This window comes from Physeter macrocephalus, chromosome 18 (assembly GCF_002837175.3).
Source record: "Physeter macrocephalus isolate SW-GA chromosome 18, ASM283717v5, whole genome shotgun sequence".
NCBI classification, from domain to species: domain Eukaryota; kingdom Metazoa; phylum Chordata; class Mammalia; order Artiodactyla; family Physeteridae; genus Physeter; species Physeter macrocephalus.
In genome coordinates, this window is record NC_041231.1 from 11,009,321 (window position 1) to 11,024,508 (window position 15,188).

General features: G+C 45.8%; 1 protein-coding gene across 2 annotated transcripts in view; it reads right to left on the reverse strand.

The window, feature by feature from the left end:
- TATDN2 (TatD DNase domain containing 2) overlaps nt 1-11,875 on the reverse strand; it is a 24,352-nt gene extending 12,477 nt beyond the window's left edge. For both annotated transcript variants that reach the window (XR_003676934.2, XM_007113720.4), the window contains exons 1-3: nt 11,466-11,875; nt 10,937-11,329; nt 5,674-6,168 (exon numbers count right to left, since the gene is read on the reverse strand). Coding sequence is in view for 1 of the 2 variants with exons in the window: in XM_007113720.4 (XP_007113782.2) it covers nt 5,674-6,168; nt 10,937-11,323 (882 nt within the window). In the remaining variant the exon portion in view is untranslated. The remainder of the gene's footprint in view (nt 1-5,673; nt 6,169-10,936; nt 11,330-11,465) is intronic.
- Between the last annotated feature and the right edge of the window lie 3,313 nt (nt 11,876-15,188).

A 15,188-nucleotide genomic window follows, 5' to 3' on the forward strand; every position in this document is an offset into this window, starting at 1 on the left:
GCAGCCTTGCTATTTCCCCTGGTTCTCTCTACTTGCTCCTCTGGGAGAGGCCAACCACCATATGATGTCTGAGTACCCACGACCACATGCTAGAGAAGTCACACATAGGCGCCAGCACCAAGTGCCTGACGTGTTCACATGTGAGCACGTGAACAAATAAAATGTCTATTTGCATACACTAACACATAATTAACATGTTTGCAATCTAGCTCTTCAAAATATAATTCACCATTTTTTTCAAAAACAAAAGTTAATCTGATTAAAATTACAAAAAATGCCCACATGGAAGGTAAGCGTTTCTCCCCAAAATGATGCTCCCTTTTCTGAGGGGTCTGTTTTATATTCAAGTCCCTACAAAGTCTCTTCTATTACAAGATGTACTCTTATTTGAAAAAGACAAATGACCCCAAACAAATCTCAATCAAGCTAATTTGAGACGTTTAAAGAGGTCCTCTAAGCTCATTCTTTTATTTATTTTTTTTTGCGGTACGCGGGCCTCTCACTGTTGTGGCCTCTCCCGTTGCGGACCACAGGCTCCGGACGCGCAGGCTCAGCGGCCACGGCTCACGGGCCCAGCCGCTCCGCGGCATGTGGGATCCTCCCGGACCGGGGCACGAACCCGTGTCCCCTGCATCGGCAGGCGGACTCTCAACCACCGCGCCACCAGGGAAGCCCTAGCTCATTCTTTTAAAAAGGAGGGGAGATGGGAAGCAAAAAAAAGGTAACAGAGTTAATAATTATTCCTGCGGGTATGACCTCACAGTTCTGTGTTGGACATCATTTTTAACAAAGCTTTTCAAGATTGTTTTTACTTTTTTTTAAAAGATAACTTTTTAAAAAGCAGTATGGTAAGTGGTTATGCATAAAATTACCCTGGAAAAACACTTAAGATATGTATAAAGTGGTATCCAGGTGAAGGAATAGGGCAACACAGGGCCAGCTGGAAAGCTACTTTTCACTAAAAACATTTTTATTTTTAAACAATGTAAATATATTTCCTAAAAAATAATTAGACATGGTTACACTGTTGGGCTCCCAAAAATATACCTCCAAAAACTGAACACCACAAACTGAATGCAATGGGAACAGCTATTTGCAAGGTGGGATAGAATTTCCACGTACAGACCAATACAGATTCAAAAAGTGCTACGTTGCATCAGTAAGATCTCATCTGCAGGAAATTCTGCAACTCAAATGACACCTTTTATTTATTTTAACAACAAATAAATAACAACACAGGGTTGGGGAGGGGAAGGGAGGAGGAATCTACAGAGACTAAGAGACTTAACACATTTAGAAATTGACACACATGACTCTTACATCCTGTTTCAAAAAAACTGAAACAATCATGAGACAGGGAAATTCTATCACTGACTGGATAGTTGATGCTATTAAGGATTGTGGGGAGGGACTTCCCTGGTGGTCCAGTGGTTAAGACTCCATGCTTCCACTGCAGGGGGCACGGGTTAGATCCCTGGTCAGGGAACTAAGACCCCAAATCCCGCATGGTGCGGCCAAAAAAAAAAAAAGGATTGGAGGGGAGAGAGGGCAGAGAGAGAGATCAGAACTGTAGTTATGCTTGTTGTTTTTCCCTAAAGATCCTGTATCTAATTTTAGAGATACACACTGAAATATTTATGGATGAAATGATACGGTAGGTGGGATGTGCTTCAAAATAATTTGTGGAGAGAAAAGGGATACAGAGATAAAACAAGATTGGCAGTGAGTTAATACTTATTGAAGATGAGTGATGGGTATGGGGGTAATTTTCATAAATATTTTAAATATCCCATAATAAGAAGTTTAAATAGAAATAATAACAGTTAAAATTCCAACTCAGATGGAAGGGTAGAGATGTCCTCTGACTGCTTCACAAATTTCTCTATCATCCGAGAGTATCTGTTAAAAAAAATACCAATTCCCCAGTCCCATCTCAGACCTCCTGAGTCAGATTCTTTCATTCTTATCATCAGGGAAGTTCAGGAAATCACATTACATAACACAAAAAGTAACTCTAGGGACAACAAAGACCATGTCAGAGAAACACGTGAAAAGGTTTAACAAAATTATTTAATGAAATGTGAGGCTGGAGGAAAAATGGCAGAGTGGGGAAAAAAAGTGACTTCAAAAATGCACATGCACCTAGAAATATATATGATAAACAGACTTATGATGACATCATCTAAGACCCTGAAAGGCTTTAGATAGTCAAGTTGGCCAGGAAAATGTTTTTGGATTTCCTTTTTGGGAAAACCAGAGATTACCTACACTCAAGACTGCCTAAGGTTCAAGCACATATGGTAAAATTTAAAGCTACATTTATTGAGAGTCTACTATACACGAGGCACTGAGCAAAGGATTTTCATGTATTAATTCGGGGTTCAGCAAACTGTGACCCACAAGCCAAATCCAATGCACTGCCTGTTGGTGTAAATAAAGTTTTACTGGAATACAGTCAGGTGCATTCACTTAAATATTATCTATGGCCGCTTTCATGCTGCTACAGTGCAGTTTAATAGTTGCAACAGAGGGGCTTCCCTGGTGGCGCAGTGGTTGGGAGTCCGCCTGCCGATGCAGGGGACACGGGTTCGTGCCCCGGTCTGGGAGGATCCCACATGCCACAGAGCGGCTGGGCCCGTGAGCCATGGCCGCTGAGCCTGCGCTCTGCAACGGGAGAGGCCACAGCAGTAGTTGCAACAGAGGCCTTAAAAGCTCAAAAAGCCTAAAATATTTACTATCTGGCCCCTTACAGACAGAGTTTGCTGATCCCGGTATTAGTCTGTGTTAACATTTAAAGAACCATGCCGTTTATACAGAGGAAGAAACTGGGGCTCCAAGAGGTTAAGTGACTTTCTCAAGACCTAATATTTTTTTTTGGGGGGGGGGGGCGCAGAGCCAGGATTTGAACCCAAATGTCTGATCCCAACCCTTATCTGTGGACCTACCATATCATGCTGCCCCAAACAGATACCCAACAGATAATCTAAATGTCCAGTTTGACAAACAGGAGTTTGGGTATATAACTTTGGAAAGTTCATCCATACCATGGAATTCCAGGCAGCCAAACAATGATCTATGTTAGACAGAAAACACAGACATTATATATTTGGTGGGAAAAGTAATTTACAAAACCTACTGTTCCTGGGATTTCCAATTAAATACAGCACATGTGAGTTTTTGTCCTCCCCGCCCAAAAACTCTTAAAATTACAGGAAATGGACTTGAAAAAGCATAAACCTACAAAGAGAAAGCATATAGAATAAACAGCAAAGCAAATTAAATAAAAATTTGACGCTAGAAAGCAGATAGATGAACAGTTACTGGATAAGCAGATCGCAGATGGCCAAAACCTAAGCCCGCAATCAGAAAAACCCAAAAACATGCTGAATCACACTACAGGACCCCAGAAGACTAAGGAATTGGAGGTACCAGACCTCTCAAAATGAAGGTGAAGCTGGAGATGAAAATAAGAGAATTTGTGAAGTTAGACCCCCAGATCCCTGCTCCCATCCTGCACAGATCTGCCCCTTCCCCACCCAACAAAAGATAAGGTTCACACTTGGAAAACTTAAACCACGGAGACTGTGGAGTAATCAGGGACAACAGACACATAGCTGAGGGTGAGAGACCCTCACACATTGGACAGTGAGAACCCTGGCACCTCCCTCAATCTAACCCCTAAAACACTAGCAGCCAGAGGTGTGCTCCTGGGCAGAGCACTACAAGATTTGTCCCAGGGACCCCTAGCAGCCTCTCAGGATAAAGCTACAGATCCAACTGGGAGTCCACAGGTTATCATCTATGTTCAAGGCAGCAGTTAATAAGCCCTTCCAGGCACTGAGAACTTCCAATCGGCTTTTTAATGCTTCATTTTTAAAATATGAACAGATACCCAAAACATCTGAGGAAAGCCCTATCACAAAAGACGGAAACCAAAATATTTAGGAAAAAAAAAAAATCAGAAGGAAACTCAGCAGTGCAGAAAGAAAACTTCAAAACAAACCTTTATTCATATTCTCAGAGAAACAAGAGAAGGTATTTAACCTCAAAACAAGAACAGGATGTTCTAAAAAAGAAATACTCAAAAGACTACGCCAGTGTTCTTAGATATTACGTATAACAGCAAAAATTTTAAGAGTATATATTATCATTATATACACTCTCCTTAATTATTCATAAAGCAAGCAGAGATGAAAAGAGACAGAGGAAAAAAGGAATCTTAAGGAAACAATTAAAAGGGCTATACCTCAAAAAAAAAAAAGGCGGGGAACAGATTACTTATTTTGACAACATTGAGAAGAATTTTATGGTACTAGCAATTTGGAGATGAAACAGTCATAGTCAGAGGAACAGAGAAAACTAAAGGAAAAAACAAGGTAAGATGAACTCCAAGGAAAATCAACTTTTGTAAAAAAGGAAATGTAATCAGAGTATACTAAGTAACTCAGCTATGAATATGGTGATAATAAATCAAATAGATTTGGCTAAAAATGGTATTATGATACAGGGAGCTGCAGGAAGGGAGAGAGGATACATTTATGGGCGTGGGTGCTGTCGAAGTGTAGAGAACTAAATTCTCATCTCCTGAGTCGTTTATACAGAGGAAGAAACTGGGGCTCCAAGAGGTTAAGTGACTTTCTCAAGACCTAATTTGGGGGAGGGGGGCAGAGCCAGGATTTGAACCCAAATGTCTGATCCCAACCCTCATCTGTGGACCTACCATATCATGCTGCCCCAAACAGATACCCAACAGATAATCTAAATGTCCAGTTTGACAAACAGGAGTTTGGGTATATAAGTTTGGAAAGTTCATCCATACCATGGAATCCACAGATGTGTACATTTTCAAAAAATAAACAATGAAAAATTACTTAGAAATACGGAGGTAAGTACTAGAAGCGAGAGTTAAAAGAGACGAAAGGGGCTACCTCCAAGCAGCGGTAGTGAAGGATGGGCAGAGATGTGTACAACAGAGGAGTGCTTTTTTCCTCAAAATTATAAGCAGTGTTAAAAACCGTTAGTTTCCCTCCAATATCATTCAGTATCAATCTCTCCTTCCTCTACAGCAATAAAAGTTTATCTGAATGTAAAGCTTCCCAGATGGAAATTAGTCTGGAATCTTCCAGACTCTCTTGCAGGTGTTGGCCAGGTTTCTAGATTCTTGTCAACAGATATGAGCAGATACAATGGGGACCGCTTCTGAGCCAAACTCTTAAAAGGGAGGGAAGGTACTATGCTCTTCTCCTGTTCCTCCCAGCTGGAATGTCAATGTAATGTGCTGAGCCCGGTCACAGTAGCTCAGACCGCAAGATGGAAACTGCTGAGGGGCAGCAGAGAATTGAGCAGAAGACGCCCCAGTCCCCCACACTGTGGAGCCATCCTCCTTAAAGCAAACTTCTGTTTTCTTTAAGCCACTGTTATTTTGGCCTTTGTTACACAGGCAAATCTATGTCTAAACAAACATATAAATCCTAAAACAAAAACAGCACTGAAATGAGGTTTCTTAATAACTCTGAAAGTTTTGTTAGAAGAGAACCAACAATTTGCTCCCTGGAGCCCTGGGTAAGTCAAGTACAGTGTTGAATGAGTAACACTAAATCAAGGATCAAACTAAAAAGACCAAACACATTTAACAGAACTCAAAACCCCATGCTTGGCATGAGCTTGACTCACTTTCTGGCCGTTTACATGCGAGTCAGAGTCATCCAAAAACTCCAGGACCGGACAGCGCTTGTCAATGACCGTCCTTCGGCCACCCGGGGGCTCCTCGCTGGGTTTCTCCTGAGGGTCTATCACCACTCTCCTGTCCCAGAAGCTGCTCTTCTCCGGCACAGCCTTCTCCTCCTCCGCCCTGACCTCTGGGGCAGACTTTTTCTCTTTCTGAGGAGCACACGTGGTGACACTCCTGGTTGGCCCCTCTCTGCGGCTGGCGCGCTCTGCTGTGTTGGGTTTTGCCTTCATGGCAGCCTCTCCCTTCCTTTTTGGCATCGACTTTCCCAGGATGCCCTGGATGGCCTTCAGGTAGATCATGGTAGAGCCTTGGTCTCGAAGTCTATCCCTCTGCCTTTTCTGGACCTTGTCTGGTTCCTCAATTATGTCATTTTGAACCTCAGCTTCAGCTGCAAATTCAGAATCCATGGGGTTACGAGAACTATCTTTGGAATCAACCTGGAAGGAAAATGACACATTATGAAAGGTGGTTTCCTGTATGAAGCACTTGGCAAATGAGACATCAGTGGAGATGTCATGCCAGCCCTCAGCACTGTCAGCCACTGTTAACAATTTCAGGGGCTCCCAGCCTGCTCCCTCCCCCCATCCTTTCTCTACAGGTGCCACCAGGAGTTCTACAATCTGGCAATGTCACACCTCTGCTTAAAACCCTTCATCGGCTCTGCATCTGCCTGCAGGATACATCCCAGGCTCCTGAGTGTGACCCCGGAAGCCCTCTTCCCCAGGATGGGCCCCAACCTTCCTTCCAGCATCACCTCCCGCCTTTCTCCACACACCCAGGTGTTCTGGGAATGAGGAAAACGCTGGAGAAGGGGGAAAGGAGGACCCCAGGAACAAGCAGTGCCCCAAGCGTCAGACCAGCATTTCCTGACACTTTTTGGACATATGTTGTTCCTGTTGCCTGAAATGTCCCTTCTTCTGCCTTGGCCATGAACAGAACTCAAATGACACCTCTTCTGTGAGGACTTTCCCGATGGTTAGTCACTCAGTCCTCTGACCCCTCGTACTTCAACTATCCCTGTTACAACACTCCACACACTGCACTGTGATGAACCGCCTTATTCTCTGCACCTCCAGCCCCAGCACAGCCTTCCACCCAAGCACTGGACATCCTCTAAGTGAACACGCAGGAGACAGGACCACCTGTGAAAGCTTCATCCCTCAAGAGCCAAGGCGCACGACGCTCTCTCGTGTCTGGGCTGCGTGACCCTGCAGAGGGCTCCTCAAGGGAAGGATCCTGCCCTCTCCATCTCCCCACCCCTCACACCTAACACTGGGTCGGGAGGAGCACATGCTCACAGAGGACAGCAGCAGAAAGAACACTGGCTTTGAAGTCAGACTCATCTGAGATTATACCACAGCTCTGTCCCGTACAAGCTGTGTGGCCTTGGTCAAGTCATTTAACTTTTCTGAGTCTCATCTTCCCACGGCCTACACATAGCAGGTGCTCAAATATCTGTTGACTGATAATCTAAGTATTTGTTAAATAATACGTAAAGGTAACACTGCCATCAACTATACTTCTATAAGAAAACAAACAAAAAAGATTAAAATCTCAAGGGTTTAGCATAACCATGATTTTACTTCTCAAAAAAAAAAAAAAAAAGATAACAAGGCCCACCTCACAAGACTGAGGATTATGTGAGCATCTAGAGGTCAAATATTGAGACTCATATTTGACAAGCTCTAGCACATCATAAAGCTTAAATTTTCCCTTCCACTCTTCCTTCCCTAAATTGAATTAGAAATTTCGGTATGTCATACTAAAAACTAAAATTAAGGTAGGTGAAGATGCTCATGATAGACACATTTAACCTTCTCTATAAAGTAAACAAAGATTATCAGCTACCATTAGAATCTGAGAAAACCTCGCAATTATCCTGGAGGTAATAAGGCACAAACAAGGAGAGGCTGGCCAGCAGGAATCTCTAGTGATTCCAAAATGCCCAGTCTAGCTATGGTCTGAATGTGTTCCCCACAGAACTCTTTTGTTGAAATCTGACCCCCAAGGTGATGGTATTAGGTGTGTCCTTTGGGAAGTGATTAGGTCATCCAAGTTGAGCCCTTATTGATGGGATTAGTGCCCTAGTCAAGGGGCCCCAAGACAGCTTCCTTGCCCCCTCCTGCCATGTGAGGACACAAAGAGAAGACGGTGACCCAGAAGAGAGTCCTCACCTGACCAAGCTGGCACCCTGATCTCAGACTTCCAGCCTTTAGAATTATAAGAAATGTATTTCTGTGGTTTATAAGCTACTCAGTCTGAGGCATTTTGTTACAGCAGCCAGAATGAACTGACACAAACATCTTCCCCTCAGAATATTCCATGACCTGGCACAGAGACTTCTGTGTTGAGGGGGACACATGAAGGTAACTGTGTACCCCTCAATGTTTACAGAGCAAATGCAGAAGAGCAGGTGGATGGGGGGGTAGAAGGTAGGCGAGTGGTGAGGGGACCTTGGGAGGACCCAAGGGGAGAAGAGGCCGTTTCTGTGCATGCCCTTCAGCAGTGCTCGCTGACAGGACTTTGGACTTATTACATAAACAAGTGTGCAAATGACTGCAGAAAAAGGGGGGAAGAGGTGCAGAGAGAGGGGAAGGTCAGAGAAGCATTTTCAAATTCATCAACATGAGGATAGGGAGGGTGGGAGGGAGAAGCAAGAGGGAGGTGACATGGGGATATTCGTATACGTATACCTGATTCACTTTGTTATACGTCAGGAACTAACACACCATTGTAAAGCAATTATACTCCAGTAAGGATGTTTAATTAATTAATTAATTAGTTATTTTTTTAAAATATGAGTAAAGTGCTGTATCTTGTTTTCAAACTAACAAACACTCTCTAAGGAGAGCCCTTAGCAGTACTAGAGTAGGAACACTGGGATCGATCCCGTCAACATCCTCATATTCTATCCAACACGAGTGATCTTCCAAAAGCGCAAATCTGCCTTCCCCCTGTATAGAGCTCCCTAATGGCTTAGAATAAAATCTAAATTCCCTTGGCTCATAACACCCTACAGCAAGCTGCCCCCAACCTAGCTCCCCAGCCTCCATTCCGGAATCTCTATTGCACCAAACCACCCGGTGAGGCCGTCTTGTGACTTCTGCAGCCCTCCCTCCGGACCGGATGCTCCTTACAAGCCACCTCATGGCTCCACCATCCAACAGAATGCTCGGCACACAATCCTCACTCAAGCGCTTATGACTGAGAGCAAGGCATCGGCAGAACCCAAGACTTCTGAGACAGGACCAGACTACTCATCGCTCCATGGTTAACCATTAAATTCTGGCAAAACAAGGCCCATTAGCCCTCAATTAGAGAAAAGTGTGTCTGTGACTGGATTAGACCACCCCGGAAGAGAGGCCACACCCTCAACTCTCCAGTTCCAGCCCCACGGGACAGCCCGAGGGGAGGATGCAGCACACCTGAAACCCTAAGCTAGATTCCTCCAAGCCTCCTCATCTTGTTATTGCCATTACCTTTAATCAACTGACAGTTTTACCCTGTACCCAAAACCACTGAAGCTGCAGCAAGAATTAATGACCAGATCAAATTAGCCTCATATTTACCTGATTTACATTTGAGTCATATTCAGTATTCTTATGTCAAAGACAAAGCTTTTCAGCTCATCATTAAATTTTTTTAAAAACTCACAGTGTGCCCACAAGAGTTCTCACTGTGAGGGCCACACTGAAAACGCCTGGAGCACTTCGCCTAAAAACAACAGCCTGCCAGCGAGGATACAGAGCTAAATACAGCCTCACTTCTCAGTTCCACCTAAGAAACCACTGAGCCAAGGCTTAAGGACAAACCACTTTCCTTCGCGCTGCGTTTGGGTTTTTTTATGATAACTTTATCTAGGGGCAGCCCGTCTCACCCAAGTAAGACTTTTCCTCCGTTCCTTCACACACAGAACTCCTCCCCACCTCTGAAGGCCCAGACCTCCAAAACCTAGAAAGCAAATCCCAGGCAACTAGAAACACCGCCTGGCACAAACCAGGCACTAGATAAATATTTATTCAAGGCCTCATTAAAGAGGTGGATGACGCTCACACAGTAGCCAGTAACATAAACTAGGGCTCCTCTCCTCCCTCTAACCTGGAAGCAGCAGACTGACTGCAAGAGACTGAACCTTTCCAAACTCACGATCGACTTTGTCACACATACATACACACACACATACTCGCACGCGCCGAGAAAACTTAATCTTTTTTTTTTTTTAAAGTTAACATAAAATTGGGCTTCCCTGGTGGCACAGTGGTTAAGAATCCGCCTGCCGATGCAAGGGAGATGGGTTCAATCCCTCGTCCGGGAAGATCCCACATGCCGGAGAGCAACTAAGCCCGTGCGCCACAACTACTGAGCCCGCACACCTAGAGCCCCGAGCTCCACAACAAGAGAAGCCACCACAACGAGAAGCACGTGCACCACAACCAGAGTAGCCCCCGCTCCCGCAACTAGAGAAAGCCCGCGTGCAGCAACGAAGACCCAACACAGCCAAAGATAAACAATAAATTTATTTTTAAAAATTAAAAAATAAGAGTTAACATAAAACAAATGAGTGGATGAACTGCACCTCCTCCATGAAGCACTCCTCGGTCTGCCCCCCAGTATTATGAAATCCTCCTGTGTGTTCCCACCGGGGAACTAAACGTTGAACCTCCAAAGTAAACCCTGCCCCACCACGCAAAACCCCAACGTGCTGGAAACCGTAACCTTGGTGAAAAGCCACACCAAGCACCAAATTCTTTTTCTTGGTTCTGTGCTTCTAAGTACAGGGCACAATTCCCTAAATTTACAACCGAAATAACATACATCTGTGTCTCCGGGGCACGCCATCTACCTCCCGGCGCAGCGAGCCTCCAACCCGAGTGACTGTGGGTTACAAGCACCTGAGGAATATTTATATATACCTGGCAGCTCCACCCACACCCCAGCATAACCTCATCAGGGTGGCAAGAAGGCGCAAGGATTTTAAAGTAGTTCCAAAATGCTGCCAAGTTTGCAAACTACCTCTCCACCAACCTTCAGGCCATCCTCTGACGTCTTCCAGTTCGCTCTCCCCTGGGGAGACCCCAGAGATCTTAAGAGACCTGGTCTTTTTTTTTTTTTTTTTTTAGTATCCTTTCACCAAAATTCCCATCTCCAACATCTCAAGCCAAGTGGAAAGGGCTTCACCGTTTGCAAGGCGTTGGGGCCACTTACCTTAAGGCTGCAGGCTTCCTCCTCGAGAGAAGCCATTTCTTCTAGAGAAGGTCTGGCAGGGCACAGAGGGGATCCCCCTGACGAAAGGAACTCTCCTGAGCTCTGAATCAGGCCTCCTTTGGAGGCGGCCCCACCCACACCTGGGCCAGAGGAATGGGAGGAGGAGGAGGAACTTCTGCGGCGGGATGAGCCCCAGGACACACCATGCTCTTTCTGGGTTTTCATGCGCTTGGGGCTGCTAGCCCCTCCTGAACGCGACACAGAGCTGTGAGCTGGCCGGCTGGAGGGGGCCACATCACTGGGCTCCCGGAGGCAGCTGCGCTTGCGGGAACTCCGCTCCGAAGGGCTGCTCCAGTGGTACTTGACCTTGCGCCTCTCCGACGCCATGGGCACCTGCAAGGTGAAGAGGGGGGGCCGGGAATCCACCACCACTCCTACTATAGCTGCCCCTCCTCAGCCTCCCGCTGTCCCGGGACTCCCCGAGGGAAAGCAGGCCAGCAGGTCAAAGCCAGGGGCTGGCTTCACTGACCTTTCCCCCTTCTTTCCACTGCCCATCACAGTGCTCAAGGTTTCTGAGATGTCAAAGCGCTTCGAATGTCTGCGATTCCAAAGCGCTTCGGAGAAGTCCGGAAGGTCCCAGGATTTACCAAAGGCTTCGTTGGATTTGGTTTCCGAGGCCACAACGTGCTTCCGCGATTACCAAGCGCTTCAGTTTGCACAGCGCTACTTCGGGGATGTCAAAGCGCTTCCGGGACTACGACGCGCTCTGATTGAGTTTACAATACAAAGCCCTTCGCAGATGTCAGCGCTTCAGAAGGCTACAGGGCGCTGTTAGGTCCACACCTGGAGGCCAGACCCGCAGCCCCTGGGCGGGCGCGCGGTCCGGAGGCCCGGAACGCCGAGCGCGGGCCGCAGAGCAGGGCCAGACCCGGCACGCAGCCCGCCCTGCCCCCGCGGCCCCGCCGACCAGCCCCGGGCCGGAAGGGGGCGAGCCGCCCCTCAGAAGCCGGTGGCGCCCCAGTCCGCCTCCTCAGAACACCCCCGGGTCCGCCCCGCCCCGCCTTCCGTCCCTGCTCCCGCGGCCCGGACGTCGGCCCCGCAGCCTGCACCGGCCTGACGCCCTGCCCTGGCCGCCCGCTCGCCGTCCGCTCGCCGCCCGCCCCAGTCCTGCGGCGCCGGCCCTGCCTCCGCCCAGGTTCTGACCACACCGGCCTCCGCTGCGCCCGCCTACCGGAATGAGCGGTGAGGTCTGCAGCCGGGCGGGCGGCGGAGGCGGGCCCTGCGCTGAATGGAGGACGCCCATTGGTCAAATCGACAAGGGGCGGGACTCCAAGCAAGACGGAGCTTTCCTTTTGGCCAGGAGGTCTGGAGGCGGGACCCTACGCCTTAAGAAGCTCGTCCATTGGTCGGAAGCTAGATGGGGCGGAGCCACTCACGTTAGCTCTAAGAGCGCGAAGCTGAGGCCCGGCCGCAGTTCCTCAGGCCTGCCCTTGGTGTGGGTAGGGCACAACAAGGGGAGCCGGGTTCCCGAGGGCTGCTCCCCGCCACTCAGCGCTGTCCCCCTTAGCAGGACGCCTTCAGATCCAGATACACTATATCGAACCCACACCAGCATCATCACTCCATTTACAGAGACCAAGTGACAAAACAGAAAATGACAGAATTGGAATTAGAAATTAGAAACTACGGGGGAAAAAATTAAAAAGACTACACAAATATGTAAAATATCCTTCTGGCAAAAAATATAAAAGTTAAAAAACAAGGTACAAACTTGGAAAAATATTTGGAACACGTGGTAAAGGGCTGATGTCCCTACTATGTAAAAACTCTGGCAGTAAGATACTTCAGTGGGCAAAGGAAATGAACTGATGAACGAAACAAATCACGAAATTTGTTGGATTTCATTTTAACCTATGAAAAAAATGGCTCCATTTCAGTCATTTAGAGAGTACAAATAAAATTATGTTTTCACCCATTAGGTTAGCAAAGATCAAATCGCGTGATAACATTCTTCGTAGCTGAGGATGTGGGGAAACGCACTCCCATACATCACCGTATCAGTGAAACCTCCTTGGAAGGCAGCACCATTGGGAGCAGGAAGAAGGGAAACAATCTCAGTACCCGGCAAGTAAAGCTAGTTATGTAAATTACAGAAGGACCATACGATGGAATACCGGGCAAAAAGAATGAAGTGCTCCAAAAGTACTGTTGAGGAGGAATGGCCAAGAAAGACGTGAGAAAACACAGGTTCCAGAATGAATGAAAATACCCTGTGTACAGCAAAAAATAATAAATGAGAGAGTAGTGGAACCTCGAGATAAAATGTTTTTAAATGCCTGAGAGTAACCACTCTGTATTTGTGTGTTTCTAACTACTTTATTGAGATATAATTTACATACCATAAAGTTCACCGATATATAATTCTATGATTTTTTTAGTACAGTTAGAGTTGTGCAACCATCACCATAATCTAATTTTAGAACTTTTCATCACCCTAAAATCTTGTGATCATCACCAATTCCCTCCCCAAACCACTCCCCCTCCACACACACACACACACACACACACACACACACACACACACACACACTTCTAATTTCTGTCTCTATGGATTTGCCTGTTCTGGACATTTCACAAAAATGGAATCATACAATATATGATTGGCTTCTTTTACTTAGCATTATCTTTCCAAGTTTGCCCATGTTGTACCAGGTATCAGGACTTCATTTTTTATGGCTGAATGATAGTCCATTGTATGGATATATGACATTCTGTTTAACTCTTCATCTTTTGATGGACATTTGGGTTGTTTCTTTTGGCTATTATGAACATTGCTGCTATGAACACTGGTGTGTAAGTTTTTGTATGAATATGTTTTCATTTCTCTTAGGTAGATACCTAGAGTGGAATTGCTGGGTCATATGGAAACAATGTTTAACCTTTCCAACTTTTCCAAAGTGGCTGGCCATTTTACAATCCCACCAGCAATGTATGAGGGTTCCAATTTCTCCACAACCTTGCCAGTGCTTGTTTTTGTCTGTCTTTTCTATTCCAGCCATCCAAGCAGGTGTGAGTGGTTATTTCATTGTGGTTTTGATTTTTTTTAAATACCTAATAAAATTTATTTTAAATACCGGATAGAAATGACAAAACAGATGACAAATGTTTAATTTTTAACATACATGATAAAGTCACTGGAATGCTCTTAGTAGTACCCACATTCAGAGAAATGTTTCAGTATTGCAATATTTGTCAAGATAAATCTATCTCATTTTAATTGGAATTTCCAGTCATTCTCAGAAATCTCTTTAGAAGATATTTTTCCCCCAGGGGTGTCTCTCTGTACGGTGGTTTTGATTTTCATTTCCCTAATAACTAATGAAGTTGAGCACAAAGATTTAAAAAAAAATTTTTTTTTATCATCTCTGGAAGAATCCCCAAACTAGTAACAGCCGTTGCCTCTGAGGAGAAGAAATGAGGGACTAAGATCCCATTGGGGAAGCCCCCACGTAATATTTTGTACCGTTTGGGTTTCCTGTTTGTTTGTTGCTGTGTGCATCTATTAACTTAAAAAAAGTCAGGCCTTCCCGCTAGGAATTCATGGAAAGACACCTTGGTGCTCATGAACCCCTGGAATTCATATACAGAATTGTGTGTGTATGAATTTACAGCTTGCTGGAGGAAGAAGGTCCAAATCTTTCATAGATTCTCAAAGTGGTCTCTGACCTCTTCAGAAATTTGTGAAGCCCTGGTCTGGAAATGCAAATCTGTCTGGGTAATATTACCCAATTGGCAACTGTCCTCTATTGCTCAAAACGTTTTGGAAACATACTGCTCATAATTTTAAGGTGCTTACCACACGCCAGGTCCTGTTCAGGGCACGTAACACGGACTCTAGTTGAATCCTCACAACCACCAGAGTTTAAGACAAGGGTGGGACTTCCCTGGTGGCACAGTGGTTAAGAATCCACCTGCCAATGCAGGGGACATGGGTTCGAGCCCTGATCCGGGAAGATCCCACATGCTGCGGAGCAACTAAGCCCGCGAGCCACACCTACTGAAGCCCGCGCGCCTAGAGCCCGTGCTCCGCAACAAGAGAAGCCACCGCAATGAGAAGCCCGCGCACCGCAACGAAGAGTAGCCGCCGCTCGCCACAACTAGAGAAAGCCCACACGCAGCAACGAAGACCCAACACAGCCAAAAAGCAATAAATAAAATAAATTTATAAAAGAATAAAAAAAAAATAGGACAC